Raw genomic sequence first — 16,389 nt, 5'->3', positions numbered from 1 at the left:
TCAAATTGTTCCAAGAACGTTACGAAACAATGTTCTTCTGTGGGAATTCCAGGACTTCGGCAAAATGTTACCTACAGGTTTCCTCATGGTTCTATTAAAAGTAATGTTCTCAAATTGTTCTGAAAACGTTACGAAAACGTTCCATAAAAACCTCAAGAAATCTTTAGTAACGTTCAGAGAATGTTATAAGAATGTTCTTTAAAAACATCAATTCTGTTCTCAGCATCAAAAAAACTATCTCTATCCTCTATCTTGTTAAGTGTGTTCAGGTGTGTTGGCCCACTAATCGGCCACACCTGATCTTAATGAGTGCTTGTTTCCTTTGAAATGGAGTCTGTTAGACTAAAATGAACAGCTTTGTATGTGTAAAAAAAACATGGCATGCTGACTCCATCCTGGTGGCGCAGTGGACGAAGTTCATGGATTGAGAACAGAAGATTATAGGTTTGAATCTCACTGATGCCGTTTCACAATAAAAAATAAATGCCTAAGGGAATTCATTTTCATGTGTCCTATTTGTGCTTGGATTTTTTTTTTTTATGTGTCCAAAATAAGCTAGCAATGTTATTAACAGTCCAGTCTTATTGAAACATAGAGTGAAAGTTTAAGGAAGTTATTAAAAAAACTCAAAATATCCTATTATTTCCATTCTCAGAGCTTTAATAAAAACCTATCAAGAAAACTTTAAAGGGACCAGAGTAAAATGTTCTCAGAACCTCCCTGCAACCTAAAAATACACTTTCCCAGAACAGTCAACACTTTCATGTGTTCTCAGAACATTTAAAAATGTTCAGTTTTACCGATCAGGGAATGTATGACTTTGTTCCCACAACCAATGTGAAACCAAAAACATATGTTCCCACAACTTCCAAGGAACCAAATGTGCTAGCTTGGAAAGCCACTTACAGAATACCTAACAATAGCTCCTGCATTGAATCCATTTTCTTTGGTGAACAGCTCTGGATGAAAGGAGTCGAGCTCAAGGAATCCATGTACTTTAGGACACATGATTACTTCCCCTGGATCTGATGAATGACTCATTGTACATGTGAATACAGATAGTGTCACTGAATAGGAGCCTTTATGTGGTTCTAAGCTTATGTTATTCCCTTTGTAGTGCACTACTTTTGACCAGGGCCCATAGGACTCTGGTCAAAAGGAATGCACTACCTAGGGAATAGGGTGCCATTTGGAATGCACATCAACTATAGTATATAGACTTCCTAGCCTGATTCAGCAGTAAGGTTGAGGAGAGGAGACAATGGACTCAGATTATTTCCCCGCTCCAGACAGACAGAGGCCTATGAGGTGCAGACGACGGTACTAACGTTTCTATTAGCGAGGCTTAGATTTGCAAAGAGGGAGGGAATTATACAGTCCTCCATTCCTCTGTTGCTGCCTAGCAGTCTTCGCAGTCAAGAGGTGGAGAGAGGGCACTGCAAGCATTTGAATGCACGGCAGGGCCTTCCCTATGGAGAGTAGTTTAAACAGACGGACAGACAATCCCACCGTCTTGTTGGAGTATGTGGGAGAATTTGAGAAGGAGATTTATTTTCCAGGTGTTGATGTGTGTGTGTATTTACAGTATGGGTCCATCCACGCCCTTCCATGTGAATGTAGGCATGTTTGTATGATAATCCGCAGGGTGTGTGTGTTTGCGTGTGCACATGCTCATGTGGAGTGTAAGCAAGCCAATGAAACATCAAAAGAGACCAGCATGGGAATGTTACAAACACACACATCAACACACATTGAGACACAAACACACACACAGACACACACAGCGAGCGAAGAGCACCGCTGCAGAATAGTGAAAGCAGAGCAGAGCAGAGTAGAGCAGCAGACTACCCGACTCCCTGAGAGGAAGGGAAGACGAGTGATAACCAATCCCGTTAGAGCTGGGAGCCAACAGCAAACATGGGATTCAATAAAGCTAGTGTGTGTGACATTGAACGAGATAAGAGGGAAATGGACTGCTGGCATATGAGGAAACCACCAGCTATGTAATTGTGAGGGATGTATTGTATGACATGCAAGTTGATAAAGCAGGGATTGTAAATGCAAATAGGAAATGCGCATTTGTGACTAAATTATGAAATATTCTGTACATTTACAATGGAAATACAGTGGAGAGATTGTTACGCTAATGGAATGTGTGTAGAAGGCTTCTGTGTAGATGCTACACAGATACCTGACAGTACCATCCTACACTGTAAACTTTTGTTGGTCATCCATTCATTCTGAAACCATCAACTCGGCCCTTCTGGCAAATGTAGAAACTTGTAGTAGGAAAAACATGGGCTTCAAACATCCTGCCATCCCTTGTTCTTTCCTCTCTTCTCCTCTCCTGCTTTGTTCTTTTGTCAGCAACACACAGCAGTCAGATCTCTGTCATAGGGAATTATTCATATGTGACCTGTTTCAAGAAGCTAGGCATATGTCACACGTCACTACTTCACAGGATAGGCATTTGAACGTAATGTGTTTTCATTTTTTTTATTTTTATCAAAATGCGTTGTTGGGCAGAAATGCCTACTGGAACACGTGAACTTTCATGTGCCTTAACACATTTTGTCAGAAAGTTGTTTTCATTGCAAGTTAAGCTAGCTAGCAAACGTTAGCTTGCTGGCTCGCTAGCTAATGTTACGTGTATGATCTGTGTAGTAATATTATAAGTATCTCGGAAAGCCATTTGCATTGCTAGATAGCTAACATTGAACCTAGTTGGTTAGCTTTAGCTACATGCAGATTCATACTACAGCTATGGGTTGGAATTATAGTTCATTGTTTAGCTAGCTAGCTAGCTAGTTACTTGTCTAAACAAAAGACTCCACTTCACCAGATGATTACATGACCCGTCAAGTTAGCCAGGTGTGTCTGGGGGTGATTACGGCCATCTGTTGTATTTCAATAACGACCCATCTATAGCATTTCTTTCACATGACCCATCAATTTAGACAGGTGTGTCTGGGTAAGCATCTAATAATTATAAAATATTTTATCTGAACACTTTCTATTTTTGATATTGCTATACTATGCAACTTTGCAAGTAACTATTTCACTGTACAGTTTACACCTTCTGTATCTTGTGCCACTTAGATTTCCTTTAAAAGAGTGTGTGTCTACCAGCGATGGTAATGTGAAGAACAAGATAAAGTGTATTTTTACCTGGAGTTTTTCCTTATTGTAGGCTACTACTTCCACCACTTTTAGTCTTGACATTTTTGGTTGTTTACTACACTACTTCACTCACTCTGTTTAGCACATGGCCTCACATGTGAGGGTGTGAACAATGCTGAATAGGTGTAGACAAAGAATAGTTATCCAGTAGGTGTACCAAAACATTCAAGGGCCATTTTCTCAAAAGTGGGGCTGCAAGTTGATCAACTTTCAAAGCAGAATTACTTTCCCATTGTTCATCAACTGCAGTGTATGATATACCATTTTGTAGCTCTTCGTCTATACTTTTATCCAATGTAAAAAAAACTCAATTTAAAATGTTGCTACATAAGACCGAATTGAGGCGGTTGGTCACATATGTACTGTAGCGTCACTTGCCCCCTCCATATGATAGGGCCTTATCTGATGAGGCAACAGAATCAGTAGCCCTTCCAATCCGCATGATCTGTATCAGCTTTACATAGTGACATTCCAGAATATGGGGGAAGCAATACAAAGTGCCCACCTGGGTGATGCACGGCAGCCATATTGGGCCAGAATGCGATTTGTGTCCACTAAGAGTACCTAAACCTTGTAGACAGAACTGTTCTACAGCCATGGTGATTTATATGCAATGGAATGTAACCCCAAAATTTGGCAAATCAGGCAAATGATTTACATATATTTTTATATAAAATATTACATATTGATTAGGGTTATTCAAGGATGTCTGCTTTTATAATTCTCTTTGGCCCAAATCCTAACTTGAGTTCCAGGCACAAGTTACTTTTCGCACAAATCTCCCATCGACATCAATGCATGATTTGCGAGATGAGCAATTTCAGCAAATGAATATCAAGTTAGGATTTGGCCTTTTATGAGGGACCCAAAACACAGCAGCAGATGTACTCCAACACCAGTCATACGTCTCAGTAGTGTGCCAACACTACAACACTCACATTGAGGTAAGAGAAGCACAAAGATCCACACACAGATTATCCCATTCTAGACCAATCCACAGAGACAGAGACATAGATTCACACTAAAACACGAACTGACCTTGAAACTCCAGTAGTTTGGCTGTTGCTAGGGGGAGAGAGAGAGAGAGAGAGAGAGAGAGAGAGAGAGAGAGAGAGAGAGAGAGAGAGAGAGAGAGAGAGAGAGAGAGAGAGAGAGAGAGAGAGAGAAAGAAAGAAAGAAAGAAAGAAAGAAAGAAAGAAAGAAAGAAAGAAAGAAAGAAGAGAGTTAGATATGTTTCCATCCATTAAGCTGGACAACAGTTTGTCAGAGAGAGAGTTGGATGGGGAGAAATGTGTGAGATGGAGGAAAGGGCGGAGTGAGTGAGAAAGATCCATCTATCCGCTGCCAGTCAGACGTTTCAGAGATAACGCAGCTGTGACAAATAAAGTTGGGAAGGTTTGAAAGTATACTTTATCGGTGTAGAGAGAGGGAGAAGTTTAAGTCTTTCTGAAGACTAAAAAAGGAGAGGTATAAAATATCTTCATATTTTTCTCTCCATCAGATCCAGTCCGAAAGTGAGGGGCTAATTATTGTGATGATAGCGCAGATTCATTTCCAATGTCCTTCAGTGCCATCATAATAGCCTTTTAATTGCTTGTAATTGCTTCCGAACAATTAATCAAATGTTTACCAGACACTACACCAGACACCCATACCAATAATACACCCACACCAGCTAGCTAGCAATTCACTGCCTACCATTCACACAATTAGCTGGCTCAAATTCAGGAGCGGATTAAAGTAATACACAGACACTGGATTGAAGAAGCTTGGCTTTTTAAGGGAATTTGGGCAGCCTCCAACACAGAGGGCAAAGTTCATTGAATCTATTAGTATGTATTTGGCTATTGTAACTGTGTGTAGAGTACTTGAGTCACAGTGTCAATGGTAGGCTATAACCATGAAACTCTCACAACATTATGTAGGCCTTGTGCCAGGGTGTCAAGTACACTATACTTTTTTGGTTAGTCTAAATTGGGGATGATAGCTGGCTAGTTTATCACTAATCTAAACAACTGGGTCATTCTTGAATTGCAGTGGCATTTGGGCATGGCATTTGAGGAAAAAGTTCACTTTTGGGGGGGGGGGGGGGGGGGGGGGGGGTATGTCTTTTCATCAACTAATATGGCAGCTTAATGACTTTAAATAATTTTTACCATTATGATAACACCGTACCACCAGTAGGATTAGTAACACCAATTACGCTAACACCAAAGACAAATTTGAGGTCATTTAGGATTTTCTAAAGTGGCAATCATGGCCAAATACCAACCAAATCTCGCTTAGGGCCCCCAAAAGGCTAGATCCGGCCCTGAATTGGCTAATACTTTTCTTAGTCGGGATCTGAGTTTAAGTGAGGTTCGAAGGGAAGTCTTAAGAAAGTTGAAGCTCATTTACTGCATTTCTATACAATGTTAAAACACTAGAATGCAATTTGGAGAACAGCAAAAACGAGCAAAAATTATCCCAGCCATTATCTGAGCAGCTAACCGATCGCTGCAGCTGTACATAGTCTATTGGTAAATAGCCCACCCATTTTCACCTACCTCATCCCCATACTGTTTTTATTTATTTATTTTTCTGCTCTTTTGCACACCAATATCTCTACCTGTACATAACCTTCTGATCATTTATCACTCCAGTGTTAATCTGCATAATTGTAATTATTTGCCTACCTTCTCATGCCTTTTGCACACAATGTATATATAGACTCCCCTTTTTTCTACTGTGTTATTGACTTGTTAATTGTTTACTCCATGTGTAACTCTGTGTTGTCTGTTCACACTGCTATGCCTTATCTTGGCCAGGTCGCAGTTGCAAATGAGAACTTGTTCTCAACTAGCCTACCTGGTTAAATAAAGGTGAAATAAAAAATAAAAAAAATATCACATTGGTTGTTGTAGCTTCATTCGCCTCAGTCAATCTACAAACACATAGCCTATTAGCTATACAATTAGCCACTACACATTAACTCACATTAACGCAGCGGTGGGATTAAAAAGTATTTTATTAACAAAAAATAAACAAATACGTGTGCGTTACATTAAACATATTTTTGTGCAGTTTCAAAAGCTAATTTCCTGCAATTCTACACATGACTTATGCCATGTTAATATGATATCTGAGTGAGAGTGACTAACAAAATCAAATGGGGCCCCCTAGAAGTCAGGGCCCCTGGGAACGTTCCCTGCGTGCCCGGGTGTAATTCGGCCATGGTTACTACGTTTAGATACTGTAGCTGGCTAGACTAACTAACTACAGTAATTTACCAAGTGACATACTGTATAATAACAGGAAAACTGCTGATGTAAAACCAACAAATATTACATTCTATTTCAATAGCATTTTTTGTTTTCATTGATATATACAATATACAGTATGAAATACTATGTTTTCATTCTAGCTTTCAAAATAATAGATAAATATCCCTAAATGCCAAAAACATGTCACTACAACTGTACTCATCATTACTCGGTCAAGCCAATATGCTTGCCTTAAACAATGCATATACTTAAAGTTTTGCAGTATAAAGGACTTGCATTATGATTTGTGATTAAATAAACAGTTCAATATGAAAGGGAGAAAGTTAAAAACTGGGTGGTTCGAGCCCTGAATGCTGGTTGGTTAACAGCCATGGTATATCAGACCGTATACCATGGATATGACAAATCATTTATTATTACTGCTCTAATTACGTTGGTAACCAGTTTATAATAGCAATAAGGCACCTCGATGCTTTGTGCCTAAGAAGAGCCCTTAGCCATATTATATTGGCCATATATCACCCCCCCCCCCCATGCCATATTGCTTAAATATACCAAGGCTTTCAGCCAATCAGCATTGAGGGCCCAATTTATAAAGGTGAATAATGCAAGCTCTAGAATGCTGTTCAACCCCAATCAGAAACGAGTATTCAACAATGCCTTGTATATGTAACTATTTGTCAAGTGTTTTTCATGGCGACGGAAGCAAACACCACCGCAATTCAAGAATGACCCTGCTACATTCACATATATCATACTCAGGGTTGGGGAGTAACGGATTACATGTGGACCCGTTACATGTAATGGATAACCAAAACACTGTAACCGTAACCCGTTACGTTACCAGCTAAAATATTATAATCGGTTTAAAGATACTTTTTAAAAAACTAGATGATTACTTGTAGGATTACTTTTAAATTCAGAAAATTGGACACCTTTCTGTTTTCTCAACGACATTGAAATCATCATTGCAAGTTTAAGTTTGCTCCTCCTGAGCGAGTCTGACCACAAGTCAGAGACCACTATGACACCAAATGCGTTTGATGGATCGCGGGAAAAGGGCAGGAATAGGCTTTTGTATGCTACATTCCAAGCTACACTGAGTGTACAAAACATGTTTCCATGACATAGACTGACCAGGTGAAAGCTATGGTCCCTTATTGATTTTACTTGTTAAATCCACTTCAACCCGTGTAGATGTAGGAGGAAACAGGTTAAAGAAGGATTTTAAAGCCTTGGGACAATTGAGACATGGATTATGTATGTGTGCCATTCAGAGTGTGAGTGGGCCAGACAAAATATTCAAGTGCCTTTGAACGGGGTATGGTAGTATGTGCCACACGCACCGGTTTGTGTCTTTCTTCATAATGCATTTGTATACATTACACAAACTACAATTTGTTGGGGCTAATGTTAGCTAAGCTAGGGTTTAACATTAGGGTTAGGGGTTAAGGTTAGGGTATGGTTAGGGTTTAAGGTTAGGGCTAGTTTACATGCTAGCTGTACTTAAAAGGTTAGGTTTAGGAGTTAGGTTAAAGGGTTAAGGTCAGGGTTAGCTAACATGCTAAGTAGTTGCAAAGTAACTAATCAGCAAAAATGCTAAAGTTATCCATGATGAGATTCAAACACACAACCTTTGGGTTGATAGACGTTCCCGTTATACGCCCACCCATCCTCCCCGACAAACCTCCCTTCTAAACTATTTTTGACATTATGGACCACAACACCACAGGTGTCACGTTCATCGTAAGGATTGGACCAAGGCGCAGCGTGAGTAGAGTTCCACATAATTTTAATAGATCAAAACTCACTGAACAAAACAACAAACAACCAAACGAAACGTGAAGCTACTGATGTGCACTAAGGCAACTATACATAGACATACAAAAACCCTAGATGACACAAACCCTAGACATACAACAACTAGAGTACCCACCCTAGTCACACCCTGACCTAACCAAAATAGAAAAACAGAGATATCTAAGGTCAGGGCCCTGACCGGAAATATCTCTGTTTTCTTTATATTTTGGTTAGGTCAGGGTGTGACTAGGGTGGATATGCTAGTTTTTGTATTGTCTAGGGGTTTTGTATTGTCTATGGTTTTTGTATGTCTAGCTTTTGTAGGTCTAGGTATTTGTATGTGGCCTGATATGGTTCCCAATCAGAGGCAGCTGTTTATCGTTGTCTCTGATTGGGGATCATATTTAGGTAGCCATTTCCCTTTTGGTGTTATGGTGGGAAGTTATCTTTGTTAGTGGCACTATAGCCCTTCTAAGCTTCACGGTCGTTTCTTTGTTTCTTGTTTTGTTGGCGAGAAAATGTACGCTCACAATGCTGTGCTTTGGTCCACTTCTTCCCATGAAGATCCCACCATAAAAGGACCAAGCAGCGTGTTCAGGAGGAATGAACCTGGGAGGAGATTTTGGATGGAGCAGGACCCTGGACGCAGGCGGGGGAGTATCGCCGTCCGAGGGAAGAAATCGAGGCAGCGAAAGCGGAACGGAGATGTTACGAGGAGTTATACCAAAGAGGTAGGCCACAGAAACCCCAATCATTTTCTGGGGGGTGGCACACGGAGTGGTTGGCGAAGTTCAGGGGTGAGTCAGAGACTGTCGAGGAGTTATTGGAGGAAAGTGAACGGAGGGGAGAGCTAGAAACCTTCGAGGGGAGGAGAGTGAAGAGAGAGAGCTGTTGGTTTGGCGTAGTATGCATGGCATTCGCCCTGAGGAGCGTGTTAGCCGTCCGATGCCACCTGAGTCAGTTCCCCGCACTCGTCCTGAGGTGTGTCTCTTCAGCCCGGTACCACCAGTGCTGGCAACACGCACCAGGCCGGCACAGTCCAGTGAGTCCAGTCCAGTGAGTCCTGTGCCTCCTCTCTGCACTCGCCCTGAGGTGTGTGTCATCAGCTCGGTGCCACCTGTACCGGTCCCACGCATCAGGTCTCCAGTGGGCCTCCACAGTCCAGTACGTCCTGTGTCTCTTCTCTGCACTCGCCCTGAGGTGCGTGTCATCAGCCCGGTACTACCTGTACCGGTCCCACGCATCAGACCTCCAGTGCGCCTCCACAGTCCAGTACTCCCTGTTTCTGCTCCTCTCAGTCGCCCTGAGGTGCATGTCCCCAGCCTGGTACCACCAGTGCCGGCACCACGCATCAGACCTCCAGTGCGCCTCCACAGTCCAGTACGTCCTGTGTCTCCTCCCCGCACTCGCCCTGAGGTGCGTGTCTTTAGCCCGGCACCACCAGCGCCGGCACCACGCACCAGGTATCCAGTGCGCCTCCACAGTCCAGAGCCTCCGGCGACGATCCCCAGTCCGGAGCCTCCAGCGACGATCCCCAGTCCGGAGCCTCCAGCGACGATCCCCAGTCCGGAGCCTCCAGCGACGATCTCCATTTCGAAGCCTCCAGCGACGATCCCCAGTCCGGAGCCTCCAGTCCAGTACGTTCTGTGCCTCCTCCCCGCACTCGCCCTGAGGTGCGTGTCTTTAGCCCGGCACCACCAGCGGTTAGTCCGGAGCCTCCAGCGAAGATCCTTAGTCCGGAGTCTCCAGCGACGGTCCCCAGTCCGGGGCCTCCAGCGACGGTCCCCAGTCCGGGGACTCCGGCGATGATCCACAGTCTAAAGCCTCCGGCGATGATCCACGGTCCAGTTCTACAAAGGCGGAGGGATCAGCGTAAAGAGGGGGGGGCCGGCGTCCAGAACCAGAGCCGCCACCGAGGGTAGATGCCAACCCAGACCCTCCCCTATAGGTTCAGGTTTATGCCTGAGAGTCCGCACCTTTGGGGGGGGGGTACTGCCACGCCCTGACCGGAGATATCTCTGTTTTCTTTATATTTTGGTTAGGTCAGGGTGTGATACGTTAGTTTTTGTATTGTCTAGGGGCTTTGTATTGTCTAGGGTTTTTGTATGTCTAGGGTTTTGTAGGTCTCGGTATTTGTATGTTTATGGTGGCCTGATATGGTTCCCAATCAGAGGCAGCTGTTTATCGTTGTCTCTGATTGGGGATCATATTTAAGTAGCCATTTCCCTTTTGTTGTTTGTGGGATCTTATTCTATGTTTAGTTGCCTGTCTGCACTCTCCATATAGCTTCACGGTTCATTTTGTTATTTTGTTATTTTGTTTGTTCAGTGTTCATTCATTAAATAAATAAGAATGTACGCATACCACGCTGCACCTTGGTCTCCTTCGTACGACGGACGTGACAGTGGCAACAGGGGAGTTTATTCCAAAGCTGGGGATCCTCACTGCAGCTTGTTGCAAGAGCACATTTTTCACTAGCTAGCTGTCCTCCAATCGCAAAAACATTTGTTTAAATTTTTTTTATTTCACCTTTATTTAACCAGGTAGGCTAGTTGAGAACAACTTATCATTTACAGCTGTGACCTGGCCAAGATGAAGCAAAGCAGTGAGACACAAACAACAACACAGAGTTACACATGGCATAAACAAACACAGTCAATAATACAATAGAAAAAGTGTATAAACAGTGTGTGCAAATGAGGTAGGATAAGGGGGGTGAGGCAATAAATAGGCCATAGTGGCAAAATTATTACAGTATGGCAAATTAAATACTGGGGTCATAGATGTGCAGAAGATGAGTGTGCAAGTAGTGGTACTGGGGTGAAAAGGAGCTAAATAAATTAAATAACAATATGGTGATGAGGTAGTTGGATGGGCTATTTACAGATTGGCTACGCACAGGTGCAGTGATCTGTGAGCTGCTCTGACAGCTAGTGCTTAAAGCTCGTGAGGGAGACATGAGTCTCCAGCTTCAGTGATTTTTGCAGTTCGTTCCAGTCATTGGCAGCAGAGAACTGGAAGGAAAGGCGGCCGAAGGAGGAATTAGCTTTGGGGGTGACCAGTGAAATTTACCTGCTGGAGCGCGTGCTGCGGGTGGGTGCTGCTATGGTGACCAGTGAGCTGAGATAAGGTGGGGCTTTACCTAGATGACCTGAAGCCAGTGGGTTTGGCGACGGATATGAAGCGAGGGCCAGCCAACGAGAGCATACAGGTCGCAGTGGTGGGTAGTATATGGGGCTTTGGTGACAAAACGGATGGCACTGCATCCAATTTGCTGAGTAGAGTGTTGGAGGCTATTTTGTAAATGACATCGTCGAAGTCAAGGATTGGTAGGATAGTCAGTTTTACTAGGGTATGTTTGGCAGCATGAGTGAAGGATGCTTTGTTGTGAAATAGGAAGCCGATTCTAGATTTAATTTTGGATTGGAGATGCTTAATGTGAGTCTGGAAGGAGAATTTACAGTCTAACCAGACATCTAGGTATTTGTAGTTGTCCACATATTCTAAGTCAGAACCGTCCAGAGTAGTGATGCTGGATGGGTGGGTAGGTGTGGGCAGCGATCGGTTGAAGAGCATGCATTTAGTTTTAATAGCATTTAAGAGCAATTGGAGGCCACGGAGGGAGAGTTGTATGGCATTGAAGCTCGTCTGGAGGTTAGTTAACACAGTGCCCAAAGAAGGGCCAGCAATATACAGAATGATTGATAGGCAGCTTAAACTCCTTCAATTCAATTTAAGTAACCTACTGTTTTTATCTGGGATTCAAATGCACTGTATACCATTTTTGTTTCTTTTTTTTTTGTGCGCATATCACAAATTTCCAATAAGCAATTTGTGTCTATTTCACAATAATCTGTGATACTGGGTTGGATATACATAATAAATTGAGGTGAATCACACTGCTGCTCTGTCATTTAGCTATCTGCACCTTTCAGATTGTGGTTGTTGTGGATGGCAGTTCCCAATTGTACATGCATATTTGAACCCAATAATGGTTGAATTGAAGACGTTTAAGCTGCCTATCAATCATTATATTTGCGACTAGAGGACACCTAGCTAGTGAAAAATGTGCTCTTGCAACAGCTGCAGTGCAGATCCCAGCCTGTGGAATAAAATGTTTAAGGGAGTTCATCCTGTCTAAACCCCACGTGGTGTTGTGCTCCATACTGTCAAAAGTAGTTTGACCACAAGTAGAGCTTTTATTTCTCAATCTTATTTGTGCTGATTCCCTCCAAAAATGCCCTTATGCTTAACAGACACATGCTCAAACTTGTGTACTATTGATAGACTTAAACAGCTGCAAATGATCAAGATATCAAAGTGTCACCAACAAAAAACGTAAACAATAGGCCTACAGTATAGCAAATGCAGAATAATGCGCTCATTTTTCACATGCAAATAGCACTTTTCCCAAAAGCAGCATTTATTTTTCAACTCGAAGGAATGAGCCCAATCAGTCCTCCATGACAACAAAATCATAAACAACAGAGTAGGGCTGGCTAATAAGTCCTTCGTTTTTGGCTTACGCTCAGGTAAAACAATTTGGCTAATCTATGTTTCCATATTTCCAAGTCCTATTCTTGAAGATCAAGGGGTATAACATTAATTGCAATGACTGGAAATCTGACAAACTCAGTTTTTTGTTTTATATGAAGGTATAGTCTAATCACATTACTATCTGTAGTAGAAGCCTACAGAACCAACCCATAAAGTGAATTGTAACATCCATTTATGGCCAGCTATGTAAAATCTAACATTGATTTATCCTGCAATAGATAGCTCTTGAGCAGGTTGACGTTTATTGGGATGAGTCATGTCCTTGAGGCAGAACTGACTCCACTAGATGGGCAAGCTGCAAAGTCAAAATTGTCCTACACTGGTTTGAGAGGAAATATTCAATGAGTTCCTACCCTCTGTTGAGAGAGGATGTGGAGGAGAAAAGCTGGATGAGGATAGACAGAGCAGAGCATAGGCAGGAGGGGAGGAAGATACGAATTGGGGATAAAAACCAACAGAACAGAGGCCTGCGGGCTCCTGTGACCCAGATACATAGAGCATTGTGTGTCCTGCAGGCTTCTGTCCGAGTCGGAGCTAGCAATCATGTGTCTACCTGAACATTTGTCAGCCTGCACAGCCATACTACCACCAATCAGACCCCATTCTATTGGCCATGCCTCGACACAAGGCTCTTATTGACAAATGTCACTAGGACCCCTATTTTAGGGATTCTATTTCCTCACCTCTCTTGTGTTTTTCTGTTTAAATGGTGTTTTATTGATTTGCATTACCCTATAACTATATTGCATATCAGTGTCTACTTTGTACATGTTTTACTTAAACTTGAAATTGAAGTATGATGTGGAGAATAGTTGCTCACATGGTTTGTTTTGGATGTCATGTATGTGTCCTACTGTGTATATCTACTTGGAGGACTGGGACGCTGCTCGCATCTTGAAGAAGATCTCTCTTGAACACTCTACTCCTAACCATATGCTGAATTCCAATCAATTCCAATTCCATCAATCCCTACCCCCTAGGGAGTAGATGCTATCTGACCACATCTGACCGATGTGGAACTCAGCATACACGTCTACCTGAACTCAACACATACTCACTACCACCTACCGCTAGACGCACAAACTCTTCTCAACTCCACCCGCTAACAGACCAGTAGACTTATGCATATGCACCTCTTGAAAACATTCTCCCACATCCCACTCTTTTTCTATTCATGTCTTCATCCACCTTTCTGTCTTCACCCCTCTTACCTCAGCCTCCCCTGCCCACCTCTCCTCCAATATGCACTAACAAGAGGGTGTTTCAGAACATTACATTTGCCCCACACACAATAAACCCGAGCCCCTATGCACCGTGACACAATGCCCATATGGGCTGCCATATTTCTCAATCACACAAGCTGAATCCCACGATGGACATGTACTGAGAGAGAGAGAGAGAGAGAGAGAGAGACGCATGCCTGACCTGCATGCCAAGCAGCTAATTTCTCTCTCTCTCTCTCTCTCTCTCTCTCTCTCTCTCTTTCTCTCTCTCTCTCTCTCTCTCTCTCTCTCTCTCTCTCTCTCTCTCTCACTCTGTCTGTCTCTGTCTCTCTCTCTCTCACACACACACACACACACACACACACACACACACACACACACACACACACACACACACACACACACACACACACACACACACACACACACACACACACACGCACACACACAGTCCCCCTCCTAGTCTTTCAGACACTGCGGCACCACATCCACACCTGGCCAACACCTGCATGCCAGTACCACCCCGGAATGAGCCAGCCAAAACACACCACACACATATCATACACACACTCACACACCCGTCCTCTGATCCCTGCAGAAAGCAGGGAGTAGAGGAGAGGCATACCAATTACATCATGTCTTACCTGCACTGGTCTCCCTTATAAACTCACAGAATTACACAGACTCTTGCTGATCATGGTCACATGCACACACGCACGCAGTCAGGTACAGATACAGCTCTCTTGCACGCGCTCTCTTTCTCCCTCACCCCTTTCTGTCTATCCTTTTCTCCCTCTCTCTGCATCACATGAGGCAGCAGAAAGTCATCTATCCCACAGTAACACCAGAACAGACAGGATTCTGCACGTCTCCATTAAATAATGAAAGGGAGAACTGGTACCGTTGTTGCTACTTATCGAGCCTGCTACTGCTGGTGACTGGTGGTGGTTCGTCGGTTCGCATGCTGCTCCACATGCCTCCCTCTCCTTCCTCCTCCCCCCTCTCCATTTTCTGACGGCATTCGCTCTGTTCTCCCACGAGCCCCCGAGGAATCAATAAATCCCAGGCAGTGTTGGTCTGGTTATATACAAAGTAGAGCCAAGCAGAGTAGAGTGTCCTCTCTCTCTCTGTCTCTATACCACTACAGCCCAATCCCAGTTTCAGTCTTTCTCTCACAACTCATTCCTCTCTGTTTCTCTCCCTCTCTCTGCTGCTGCCATCCGTACTCTCTTCCACTCTCTCTTCTTGCCTAGGCATTACCAGCCATATGATATCATTGACTTCCTTATATGGGAATGGGGGTTGCCATGGAAACCACGGACTCCACCTGTTTCTCTCTTTATTTGTCCTTCCATCTCTCCCTCTTTTTCTCCCTCTTTCTCTCTCTCTCTCTCTCTCTCTCTCTCGCTTGTGTGCAGAGATAAATGGCTGTGCCAGGGTAAATACACAGAGCAAATGAAAAGCTGGGGAGGAAAGAGAGAAGTGGATGGAGGGATATTTGGCCCGATGGAGGAGAGTGTGGAGAGACGGCAGAATTCTCAGGGAGGGGATTGAGGTAGAGGGACGGAGGGACGGAGGGATCAGGGTAGAGGGATGGCAAGGGATAAGGGTATATACAGTATCTCTATTTGTCCTTCCTATCTCAAATCTCTGTTTCCATCTCCCTCTCCCTCTGACACCTTCTGATAACTCTACTAGCCAACGATGTCATGATGAACTGATGAATTGACACCTGGATACTCCTGTGGTTCTCAACTGCTTTTGTACCTGGGATGGGCAACGGCTATGGCCAAGGTAGATCTTAAAGAAATTGATAAGTCATATAATTTGTCACCATATTCTTTACACCAATTCTTTCACAAAGTGAAAATAGATCAGGGTAGATGCTGGGGGGTTGATTCTGGCCATGGTTTTGAGAGTATTGAGATGTTACCTGCTGTTGGCGGCCACAGTTAGGTGAGCCCTGGCCCTGAGACATACAGGGGCTGGCCGGGTACTTCTGATTCTTCTGGAGGTCCATGAAGGCTCCGCGCTGGCGCTCTATGTCAGCCTTGTGAAGGTTCGTAAGGGCCTCCAGGCTCTTGGCAGCGATGTCGTTGTGGCGTTGGCGGTCCCCCGAGGTGGGCGCCTGCCCCCCGTTGTTGTTGTCAGGGAAACGACGCGTGCCACCGTGGCCCAGGGTGTGGTACTCCCGCGGGAACTCGGCATCCCCAGCGGAGATCTTGTGACCCTTTCTTCTATCCCGGCCTGAAGGGGTCAAAAGTGAGGAAACATGGGCCAGGGGTTGGATTGGAGAGAGGAAGTGAAAGGTGAGAAAATGTGCTCTGGTTGATTTAATAACAAATGCAAAATGTTTGATATCATCA

General features: G+C 43.7%; 1 protein-coding gene across 2 annotated transcripts in view; it reads right to left on the bottom strand.

The window, feature by feature from the left end:
* The window catches only part of LOC110498756 (SRC kinase signaling inhibitor 1), a 48,751-nt gene extending 32,585 nt beyond the window's left edge, over window positions 1-16,166 (bottom strand). For both annotated transcript variants that reach the window (XM_036955900.1, XM_036955899.1), the window contains exons 1-2: window positions 15,957-16,166; window positions 4,219-4,245 (exon numbers count right to left, since the gene is read on the bottom strand). In XM_036955900.1, the coding sequence (XP_036811795.1) occupies window positions 4,219-4,245; window positions 15,957-16,043 (114 nt within the window). In that variant the 5' untranslated portion in view covers window positions 16,044-16,166. The remainder of the gene's footprint in view (window positions 1-4,218; window positions 4,246-15,956) is intronic.
* Window positions 16,167-16,389: the final 223 nt, after the last annotated feature.

Source organism: Oncorhynchus mykiss, chromosome 20 (genome assembly GCF_013265735.2).
Source record: "Oncorhynchus mykiss isolate Arlee chromosome 20, USDA_OmykA_1.1, whole genome shotgun sequence".
Taxonomy (NCBI): domain Eukaryota; kingdom Metazoa; phylum Chordata; class Actinopteri; order Salmoniformes; family Salmonidae; genus Oncorhynchus; species Oncorhynchus mykiss.
This window is presented reverse-complemented; position numbering and strand designations above follow the sequence as displayed.